The sequence below is a fragment of the Coenobita brevimanus genome, chromosome 20 (genome assembly GCF_032717465.1).
Source record: "Coenobita brevimanus isolate Jiangsu-jjx chromosome 20, ASM3271746v2, whole genome shotgun sequence".
Lineage (NCBI taxonomy): Eukaryota > Metazoa > Arthropoda > Malacostraca > Decapoda > Coenobitidae > Coenobita > Coenobita brevimanus.
In genome coordinates, this window is record NC_136973.1 from 1,782,501 (window position 1) to 1,794,518 (window position 12,018).

Genomic DNA, 12,018 nt, shown 5'->3' on the forward strand with positions numbered 1-12,018 from the left:
ACCCCCCTTACCCCCTCACCCCTTCACCCCCCTTACCCCCTCACCCCTTCTCCCCCTCACCCCATCACCCCCTCGTTTCCCCTCTCACCGCTACCCCCTCACCTACCGCCCCCTTCCCCTTAAGCGCTGTTCCTCACGTGTCGCAAAAATCACCCACCACCCTCGTCCCTCACCCCCCCCCTCCTTTTCCCTGACTCCCTCCTTCCCCCCTTTCCCGCCCCCCTCATCCCTCATCTACCCCCCTTTCCCCTTAAACCCTGCCCCCCGCAACAATTCTCTGTTTTCCCTCTACTGGCTCGTCCCAAAACAAACTTCCCCCTTACATACCACTCCCATACAAGCAGATCTTTCATGCAGTTCCCCTTCATTATGACTCTCTCTCTCTCTCTCTCTCTCTCTCTCTCTCTCTCTCTCTCTGTCCTTTTTTCTTACCTCTTTAATTTTGTTAATGTGTTTTCAGACTATCTTTTTTCATCTGTAAGGCCAGGCCACTTCCCTGAGACTGCAGTATATAATTTTTTGTATTTCTCTGTCAGTGTTTGTAACTTTTTTCATCTCCTCCCTTTCTTCCTTTCCCTGTCTGTTTTTCCTCTGTTCTTCCATTTCCTGATTATTTTTTCTTCCTTTTTTTATCTTCCAGTCACTAGTTCTTCCTCTCTTCCATCCATCGTCCGTATCCTCCCTTCCCCTTTCCACTCTGTTCCCCCTTCCTGTTCCTTCTTTCTCTCCTCTTTCTTCTGCTGCTCATTTCTTCCCTTCCATCTTCTTGTTTTCCTTTCTTCCATCCATCATTCCAATCTTCCCTTCCTTTTTTCTCTTTCTCCTCCCCTTCCCATTTCATCTTTCTCTGTCCTCCCACTCCTCTCCACTCTCGTCTTCTTTCCTTCCTATCCTTCATATAGATCTCATTTTCTTCCATCCATTATCCCTATCCTCCCTTCCACTTTCCTCTTCCTCCTTCTCCTCTTCGTATTCCACCCTTCTCTTTTCTCTTACTCTCGTTCCCTTCCCTTTCATTCTCTTCTCCCTTCCCCTTCCTCTCACCTCTACTCTCCCTTCTACTCTCCTTCTCCCTTCCTCTTGCTCTCCCCTCCACTCTCCCTTCCTCCCTTCTTCCCACCACTACATCGTATTAACATTTTTAGGCAGTACTAAGTGTGTGGATTGTCAAAAAACTGAATTTTTTTTAATAATATGAACCAAATATGTTCCATACCGTATTTTGAATATGAACTCAGTTATATTCTATTTCGTTCTAAGTTTTCTGTGTGTGTGTGTGTGTGTGTGTGTGTGTGTGTGTGTGTGTGTGTGTGTGTGTGTGTGTGTGTGTGTGTGTGCTTGCCTGTCTGTCTGTCTGTCTCCGTTCGTCCGTTCAACTGTGTGTCTGTTTGTTTTTCCGTTTGTGTGTGCCTGTTTTTTTGTTTGTCTTTCTGCCCGTTTGTCTGTGAGAGAGAGAGAGAGAGAGAGAGAGAGAGAGAGAGAGACTGGTTAGGTGGGGTGGGTGATGTGTTATGAACGTGGGGACAAGGCCATGGCACTTATCGGTCCCTTGGCAGGCCCTCCACACTTATGCCCAGTCGTTATTTTGGTATTAATGCCACACCGACATGCCCATCTTCCGGGTATGGAGGTAGGAGGGTATTTTTTGGCTCTTTAGTACGTCCTAGCGTTATTTCTTTTTCCTTTCCTTTTTTCTTTAGCTCTCATCTTTGTTTATTTTCGTCACTTCTTCCGACACACACATTCATTTTCTGTGCTGGAGGGGACACTGTTTTGATTCGTTCTGCAGTCTCTCCTAGCAATATTTTACTTTGATTTTTGCCTTGTTTCACCTCATTTTTCAACTGTCATTTCACATATTTTATCGAGATTTATTTTATCCTTCATTCCGTCACTCATTTCACCATTTTTGGACACTTTACTCAACCTTTATTGTTTTTTTACTTCTCATACGACAGTCACTCAGCTGAAAATACTGCCTGAAGCAAAATTCGAGATTTTTCCTGAGTATGAGAGGGTTTATAGTGAAATTATTGATCTTCTCAGCCTCTTACACTCATTCTAAGCGGTTCAAACTCGTCTGGTGTTAAATGGATGAGAATACTAGATCTTTTTCTGATTGACGAGGGAGCTAACATCCTTGCCCTCATCTTTCATTTCCCAGCCTAAAATTTGAGAGTTTTCCCGATCGTGAGAGGGTTTATAGTGAAATTGTCGATATTCTCAGCCTCTTACACTCATTCTAAGCTGAGTAAAATCGTCTGGCATTAGATGGAAGAGAATACTAGAGCTTTTTCTGACTGACGAGTGAGTTTGCTGACATCCTTGCCCTCATCTTTCATTTACCAACCTAAAATTTGAGCACTCATTCTAAGCTGAGTAAAATCGTCTGGCATTAGATGGAAGAGAATAGAGATCTTTTTTGATTGACGAATGAGTTCGCTGACATCGTTGCTCTCATCTTTCATTTACCAGCCTTCCTCTCCCCTTCCCTAACTCCTCTTCATCCCTACACTTACCGACTGTATCACCCCTTATCGTGTTTTATCTCCATTTATCGTCCCTTAGCGGTCCTTCTCACCCCTGTCACCCATGCTCTCTCTCTCTCTCTCTCTCTCTCTCTCTCTCTCTCTCTCTCTCTCTCTCACACACACACACACACACACACACAGACACACACACACACACACACACACACACACACACACACACACACACACACACACACACACACACACACACACACACACACACACTATCCAACCCCTCTAGCACGAAAAATCTGTCCCAGGCTTAATAAAATCGTCTATTAAAAGCAAAAATATAGTTTAAAAATGACCATGTTTGGACTGGTTAACCTTCACCCTTCCTCTCCCTTTCAAGCCTCACCCTTCACCCTTACCCCTACCCTTTCTCCCTCACTCATCCTTTTCACTCTTCATACTTCACTCCCTCCCTCTCTCTCCACCTCTCCTTCCCTCGGTTCGTCTCGTCATCCCTTTCCTTCCCTCTCGCCTCCCTGTCACTCCCTCTCACCATCCCTTTCCCTCACCACTTGTCCCCTGCATCCTTTTCCTCCATCTTTCCTTCTCGTTACCCTTCTTCCCTCTCTCCGTTCTCTCCATTCCTTTCTCCTTCCCTCTCTCCCTCTTATCATCCTTCTCTTTCCCTCTGCTCCACCTTTCCCTCTCAACTCCTCTCTCCCTCCCTGTTCTTCATTTCTATCTGTTTCCCTCACCCCTCCTCTCCATTTTTATCTCCCCCCTCCACTCCTCTGCCCCCGGGCGTATTATGCGTTGCCGCGGCCTCAACGTTTCATCGTGTTCGGCGTGACGGGATGTTCAGGAGGGTCCGGCTGTGTCCTGTCTCGGCCCCACACTCGTCAAAGCTGCGCATTATCATATCCAAACACAGATATCGATAACAAAATGGCGGGGAGATTTGAGGGCAGGTGGGGCATCGCTTACCCCCCTGCCCTACCCTACCATGTCCCTCTCCCCTGCCCTCCTTCCCTGGCCTGCCCTGCCCTGTCTTTCCTTGCCCTGCCCTGCCCTGCCCTGCTCTTCTCTGTAACGTTGCCCTGTCCTCCTTTACCACACTACCCTCCCCTGACCTCCCGCCTTACCCTACCCTACCTCACTCTACCCTGCCCTGTCCTGCCCTGCCTACCATACCATACCATACCATACCAAATTGCTCTACCCAACATTGCCCTCCCAAGCCCAGCCCTGCCATACCATATTGTACCATACCATCCTGCCCTGCCCTGCCCTACCATACGCAGCGCCTGTCATAGCGGGTGATGGAAGGGGCTTGAAAGTGGAATGCAGTAAGTTAAATTCTAATCAGCCATAAATATGCCACACATGACATGAGGTGTATTTTTTTCTCTTAGTGTGCGAGGGGGTATGATGGAGTAGAGGAGTATGATGGTGTAGGGAGGGAGTATGATGGTATGGTGGTTCAGAGAGGGGAAATGATAGTGCAGCGAAAGAGTATGATGGTACAGGTAGGGAGTAGGCTGGTGTAAGGAATGAGTATAATGATGTATGAAGTATTATGGTGTATGACAGTGTAGGGATAGAATATGATGATATAGGGAGGGGATATGATGGTGGTAGGGGGAGAATATAATGGTGTAGGGAGCTTGGCCGCCATTAGTAGGGAGAGATGTGGACAGTGTAACGTAGTCCCTGTTGCTTTCATCGCTAATGGCATTATCCGGTTATTAAGAAGGGATGTTCCCATGCACTTTTATGTCCCTTTTTACCCTGCCTGGCTCTTCAAACAGACACGGTGAATGGCGGGATTTGAGGACCCCCGTCGGTAGGGAGCCAATCGCAGGCCGCTTGGGGCACAACTGTAGCCAATCACAACACTGTTTTCCCCTGTGATTGAGGCTTAAGGAAAGCTCTTTCTCCACACTCTTTTATTAAATGCCATCCCCCCCCTCCCCCTCCGTCTTCTCCTCTCTCCTTTTTCCCGATATGCCACCCCCCTCCCCTTCCCACTCCTATATTTCTTCCCCCTTCCCCTCCCCACTCCTATATTTCTCCCCCCTCCTCTCCTCTCTCCTAAATTCTTTCCTTCTCCTATGTTTCTCGTCTCTCTCCTCCTCCCTCCTCTGTCTCTCCCCCTCATCCAGTTTCTTCATCCTGAGACCTTTCTAAATGGCACCCCCTCCCCTCACCTCCCCTTCCCTCCCCTCCCCTCCCCCTTCCCTTTTCCTTTTATTTTATGCCTCTCTTCCCCCTCCACCCCCTTCCTGTTTCTCTCTCCTTCTCTCCCATCCACTCCATCTTTAGTCTTCTCCACACTCTTATGAAATGACACACCCCTTCCCGCACGTCCCCTCCCACCCCCTGCCCTAGCTCTCTTTCCCTCCCCATCCATCTTGTCTATTCTTATGACATTTTTCGCCATATTCTCTTCCCCTCCGCACTCCTATTTTCCTTCCTCTTCCCTTGCATCATATCCATGCACTTCCCCCTTACACACAGACAAACCCCCGGCCCCTCCCATCACTTCACCTCCCCTTCTCCTCTCTCCTCTACATCTCCCCCCCTTTCACCCTCTTCTCCACTACTCTCAAATTTATCCTCTGCCACTCTTAACACTTCCCCTTCCCTCTCCTCTTCTTCCCCTCTTCCGTACCTTTTCCTCCATTCCCTCCCCTCTCTCTCCTCTCTCCCCTCCCCTTCCACCCTCTCCACCCTTATCCCTCTTCTCCCTTACACTTAAACCCACCCTCCTGCACCCCTCTCCCCCCCCCCGTCATCACTTCCCATGCCCCTCTTCTGTGCCCTCTGCCCTTCCTTGTGTTCCCTGTCTCTTATTTGCTTTATTATTCAGCCTCCCATACAGAGTGATACAGTCCCCACCCCCCAGGCCTTTTTTCCCCCTCCCTCCAGTCTTTTCTTTCTTCCTACGCTTCCTCCCTCAGTTCCATCCTCTCTTCTTTCTCTTCCCTCCCTTCGAACTTCTCTTCCTCCGTCTATTCCCTTCTTTCTTCCTTCTCTCTGTTCTCTCCTTTCTTCTTTCCTTTCTGGCCCTGTCATTTCTTTCTTCCATCTCTTCCTACCTCCTTGTTGTCTTCCCTTCCCTTCGTTATTTCTTCTCTCCTTCTTTCTCTCTCAGCCTACCTTCATTTTGTCTCCCTTTCCTCTCCGTCTTCTCTTCCCTCTCTTTTTCTCTTTGTCTCCCTCTCTCCCTCGTTCTCCATTTCTCCTCTTTCACCTTTCCCCACCCTCTTTGTCTTCTTACCTCCCTCCCTCCTTTCCCTTCCACCCTCTTTTCCCTCCTTTCTTCGCTCCCTCTCTTCCTCCCTCCTTTCTTTCCTCCCTCCCTCCCTCCTTTCATCATCGTCAGTCTTGATAATCTAAGTTGCTTTTCAAATTTGCTTTTCTCCAAATTCTGTATATTATTATTATTCTCTCTGCGCATTTTATCATCTTTTTGCTCGTGTTTTTTTTTTTTCCTCTGTTCACCCTCGTCCTGTTCTTCGTGTTCTGATCCCTCATTCTCACCTCTTCGCTTTCACCTCTTCGTGCGTTTATTCTTACTCGTGTTTTTTATGACTCATCTTCATCGTTTCTTGTCATTATATTGTCTCTCTTGTTCTCCCATATCGTTATTTTTGTCCTCGTCTCTTCTCCCTCATTTTTTTCTCTCCCTTTTTTGTGTTCTGGTGTTCTCTTTCTCTCTTATTCGTGTTCTGTTATTCCCTGTTTCTCTTCGTGTTGCTTTTTTTCCCTCCTAGTTCTCTTTTCTCTCTACGTGGTGTTCTGTTGTTTCACTTCCTTTTTTTGTGTTCTGCCTGTTCTATTTTTCTCTCTTTTTGAACCCTTATTCTGTGTTCATCGTGTCCTCTTGTTCTTCTCATTGTTCATTTTAGTTCTTCACATTTCTCTTCGTCTTTTTTTAGCGATTTTTTCTCCGTTCTCCTCCGTTCTTTAGTGGTTCCTTACGTTCATTGTTCTTCATTTTTACACACGTTCTGTTCTCCCGTTCTTTTGTTGTGTTTTTTTATATCTCCATTTCTACTGGTTTTCTGCATTATTTCATGTTCTTTCGCTATACTTTCTTGTTTTTGTTTCTTTCTTACCCCAGTCCTTCCTAAACTTCCTCCGTTCTTCTTTTTTCTCTCTCCGTTTTCCATCGTTCTCTTCCTCATGTCCGTCCTTCGTTCTTTCTTACCTTCGTCTCTTCTTCCTCCCTTCTTCCTCCCGTTCATCTTCTGTTCTTCCTACCGTTCTTCATGCGTTTTTCTGTTCCTCCACCGTTGCATCTTCCTTTTTTTTTCTTATTTTTCGTCCTGTGTTCGTTTTCTATTCTTCCTTACATTTCTTTCTTTAATTGGTTGATGAGGGATGCTTTGTTTATGTGTGTTTTTACTTGTGTGCGTGTCCGTAGGCGTGTGCATGTATATTTTTATTTGCAGGTTATTTGTGTGTGTGTGTGTGTGTGTGTGTGTGTGTGTGTGTGTGTGTGTGTGTGTGTGTGTGTGGTAGGCACTGTTGTATAGAGGGAATGTGGCACCTCTCCAACCCATCGCCTTCATCCCCACACTTCAGTCCCCCCTCCCCTTCTCCTCTCCCCTCCCTTCTCCCCCTCCCCTCCCCTCCCCTCCCCTCTCTCATCATCTTCCGTTCTGCTTCCTGTCTTCCTCTTCCTCCTTTCTATCCCGTTCTCTTCCTTCGCCTTACCCTTACTTTCTTCCCATCTCTCCTTTTCCTCGTCTCCTTCCCGCCTTTACTTCTCTCCTTTTCTCTCTCTACACACCCCTCTCTTCTTTCTCCTCTCATTGTACCTCACCTTCTTCTCCTCCTCTGCTTAAAACAATGCCACCCTCCCTCCCCTCCATGTTTTCTCTCATGCAGTTGATACATATTAAATTTAAGCTTTCTTCTTCACCTATTCCTTCATAAATGTTCCCTTGTCTTGTGGTGCAGAAATTGTACAGGTTTCACTCTCTCCGTTATCGCTTTTGAGGTCTAATCAGATAGCAGATAAGCACTTAACGTTATGTGATGAAGTGTGATGATATAACTATTAATTGAAGAGGATTTTGTTGATGTACGGTGAGTGGCGTTCCTTTAGTGCTAGTGACTTCAAAAGGCAAGGAAATAGCAAGAGATATTTATATTGGAGGTAGTTTGCTCTAGAGTAGGGTATGACAGTGATATATTTTAATTTGACTTCAGGGAAAGGATGCTATATGAGAAGAGTAATTATTGACACTTCCTTCTTACAGGTGAGGCTGACGAGGCGCACATCTGTCCGTACTGCCGGGCTGAACTGGTGTCCCGGGAGCAGCTTGAGGAGCACCGACTGACCTGTGGTCGGGAGCCACCTGTCTTACCGGTGCCGGAAACTCCCCGCACCGACTTCGATGACGGTGACCACCCTGACGAGCTGCGCCGACACCAGGACGTGGCCAACAACAACCAGGCACACGCGCTGAAAGCCAGAGAGGCGCCGGAGACCACCACCCCGGAGTCACGTGAATCCTCTGTCGACCGCAACAATGGCTACGACAGCGACAGCAACCCTGTGGAGAGCGGCCCCCTGGCGCAGATCAGGCAGCTGCTGGCACAGTCTGCTGCCGCACCACAAGTGGGACCCATCGCCCAGCAACTGGCGCAGTCCAACCTCGCCCTCGAGGCCATCCAGAACACCCGCATGGCACTGGCACAGTTTGCTTCTTCAGCCATGAACTCCACTAACTCCAATAACCCTCAGGCCATGCAGGAGTTTGCCTTGCTGCAGGGGACGCTGTACACGCTGCAGCACCAGCAGATGATGCAACTTCAGCTCATCCAGCAACTGCAAGCACAACTCTCTCTCAAAAATAAGGAAGGCAGCCCTGGACTACCCAGCTTCCCAGAGAATGATCAGAAGAGCGCGCCAGAGCCCCATGAGCGTCAGGACCCCCCCACCTCCCCCACTCCCGCCCCCAGACCACCTCCTCCGCCCACCACCACCGAGAGCAGCAGCTCCGTCAGCAGCTCCTTCATTAGCTCGCTGATGGAGAGGTTCAAGGTCCCTACAACCACTGACAGCAGCAGCGAGCGACCACCAGGGAGCTCCCCGTTGATGCCTAGTGGCCCCAGCGGTCCCCCTCCCGACCCCCGTGATCGCCCCATATCCCCGCCAATGACTGCCTCCAGCATCGCCTCCTCAGTGATCCAGCACCCGGACCCGCCACCGAAAGACGAGCCCAACACGCTGGAGATGCTGCAACGGACGGCTAACAACGTCCTTAGCAATGCCTCGCAGGGCCTTCTCACCAACCGCCTCATTGACGACCACAAGCCCAACGAGAAGGACCCTTACTATAAGCACAGGTGTCGGTATTGTGGCAAGGTCTTTGGCAGTGACTCCGCTCTTCAAATCCATATAAGATCTCACACTGGAGAGAGACCTTTCAAGTGCAACATCTGTGGCAACAGATTCACAACGAAAGGGAATCTCAAAGTGCATTTTCAGAGGCATGCAACGCGCTTCCCACATGTCAAGATGAACCCTCATCCTGTCCCCGAGCACCTAGACAAGTTCCACCCGCCGCTTTTAGCTCAGCTGGGCGAACTGAAGGACTACCCCACAGCTCCAACAGGCCCTCCCAACCCTTTCAACCCCATGCCAAGCGCACCCGCGCTATCCCCATATCGCATCCCCGGCCCTCCTCCTTCTCTAGACCTGCATAGACCTTTCAACCTCCTCAACCTCGCCAGGCAGAGCAGGGAAGAAGAGCCAGAAAACTTAAGCCTCTCAGAACCTCGATCTTCTCCTCCTAGGCCAATTGAGCGGTCATTTGCGGAGAAACTTGACCCCTCCAGCAGAATGGACGTGAGTGAGGCGCTACGGCCCTCCCCATTTGACGTTAGGCTGGAGAGGAGTGAGGTTTCCGAGCCCAGGAGTGATGTAGTAATGAGTGAGGAGAGCGTTGCCAGTGACTCCTCCATCATTAAGAGAGAAGAGAAGCTTGAGGATAAGAGATTTGATAGTGAGAAGGAATTCGAAGAGGAGAAGAGACCTGAAGAGGAAAAGAGAGTGGAGAGTGAGAAGATGTTTGATGAGGACGAAAAATACCCTGAAGAGAAGCCGTTCGATGAGGAGAAAAAGTTCAGTGATGAAAACAGGTTCGAGGAAGAGAGCACGTTTGACAGCGAGAGTAACAAGTTTGAGGCTGAGAAGAACGAGAGCGAGAGAAGGTTCGATGAAGAACGGAAATCCCCCAAGGAAACTTTCCCAGAGTCCCAGGATACACACAGCCTGATAGACGACAAGAGCCCCGAGAGGGAGACCTCTGAGGATCATTCACCCATTGATATCCGAGTGCGCACGGAAAGGGAGCTGAAGGACTCCGAGGGGAATGTCAGCGCCAAGGAGGAGCCAGACATGGACACAAGTGACTCGCGCCCCGCCAGCTCCGACCAGCCTACAGACCTCAGGATGCGGCCAGATTTTCGTCCAATGGGGCTACCAACAATTCCTTTTTCCGGCCCAAGGCTCCCTCTTAACTTCCCTTTCCTTCCTGGAATTCCTACCTCATACCCGGGGCCCATGGGTCCGCCGCCATCCCTCTCCATTCCTCCAGGCATAGACCCCTCCAAAGATCCTAATATTTACACCAATCTATTACCCAAGCCAGGCAGCTCCGACAACTCCTGGGAGGCGCTTATTGAGGTCCAGAAAACTAGCGAAACTATGAAGCTGGAACAGTTAGTGAATAATATCGAGAATAAACTAACAGATCCGAATCAGTGTGTCATCTGCCACCGAGTTCTGTCCTGTAAGTCAGCACTACAAATGCACTATAGGACACACACGGGAGAGAGACCTTTCAAATGTAAAATCTGTGGGCGAGCTTTCACTACCAAAGGCAACCTGAAAACACACATGGGCGTCCACCGCGCCAAGCCACCCATGAGAATGTTGCATCAATGTCCAGTGTGTCATAAAAAATATACGAACGCCCTGGTGCTCCAACAACACATCCGACAACACACAGGAGAGCCAACCGATCTCACCCCTGAACAGATAGCAGCTGCCGAAGTGCGGGACTTCCCTCACCTGCCCACACCCACATCACTCCCACAAATGATGCCTTCTGGCTTCCCGCTGCCACCACCTCCACTCCAAGGCTTCCCACCGCTCCCCCTCCCTCTCCGCTACCAGCTGTCCCCGGAGGCAATGAGGCATCGTGAACTGATAGAAAGTGAGGAGAGGAGTGCGGAAGAGGAGAAATATCTTCGTCCATTCAGCACATCATCCAGATCATCGTCAACGGGCAGTGCTGAACAGCGAACAGCAGAGGACCTGACAATGAGGGCGAGAGAAGACAGTTTCAATGGCATGACATCGCCCAGGGTATCAGTTTCACCTACACCCTCTGACTACTCTGACATCGGCGATCGGTCACACGACGCTCCTGGCGGCGACACACACGTCTCCCCGAGTGACCATCAGCTGGGTGGATCCATCAGCCCTGCCGTGAGCACAGGCAGTCAGGAAGGCGGCACTTCCCTCCCGCTGGACCTGGCACCCCGGCCTCACCCCAGCCTGTACTCACCCTTCGGACTCTTCCCGCCGCCCCTCACCACCGCACCTCTCACCCCAGCCACGCACTCCATCCCCGGCCTCAATCACCTCTACCTGCCCAACTTGCCAAGTACGTTACAACATCACCACAACGCAACACAACCATACGATATAAAACAAGACAACCGCACGACACAACACAACTACACAAAACGGCACACCACACATAACAACGCAATCACACAAAATTGCACAACCGCACATAACACAACACGATCACCCAACACAACACACCACACCACAAACACACAGCACAGCACACTACAACCACCTCTAAGTATCCAATATGCCAAGAACGCCATACCAACACAACATTGCCCCACGAATATAATTTAGTTATAATGATCATCTCACTGCATTCCTTCATCTCACTGCAATCCTCTCTTAATAACAGTATGCCCCGCTATGTATATTCGTTATAATGCTCATCTCACTTCAGTCGCTTTCTCTGTTATATATACTTGTGCTTCATAATGCTCATCTCATTTCAGTCACTTCATGATCTCACTTCAGTCACTTCATAACGGTGCTCATCTCACTTCAGTCACTTCATAACGGTGCTCATCTCACTTCAGTCACTTCATAACGGTGCTCATCTCACTTCAGTCACTTCATAACGGTGCTCATCTCACTTCAGTCACTTCATAACGGTGCTCATCTCACTTCAGTCACTTCATAACGGTGCTCATCGTACTTCAGTCATTTCATAACGATATTCCTCTCACGTCAGTTTCTTCATAATAATGCTCATCTCGCTTCTCATATCATAATCATCCTTATCTCACTTCAGTCTTCATAACAATGTTCATTTCACCTCAGCCACTTAACAACACAACACTTACTCCGGTATATTTATCCATAATGATCACGTCACTGCATCTCACTTCAGTGCTTCATAACAGTACTCACTTCTCA

The 12,018-nt window shown here is 49.1% G+C and overlaps 1 protein-coding gene across 1 annotated transcript in view; it reads left to right on the top strand.

Moving 5' to 3' along the window:
• The window catches only part of LOC145391872 (homeotic protein spalt-major-like), a 46,054-nt gene that overhangs the window by 30,898 nt on the left and 3,138 nt on the right, over positions 1–12,018 (top strand). Inside the window, exon 2 of the mRNA XM_080266365.1 lies at positions 7,754–11,173. Coding sequence (XP_080122491.1) covers positions 7,754–11,173 — 3,420 coding nt within the window. The remainder of the gene's footprint in view (positions 1–7,753; positions 11,174–12,018) is intronic.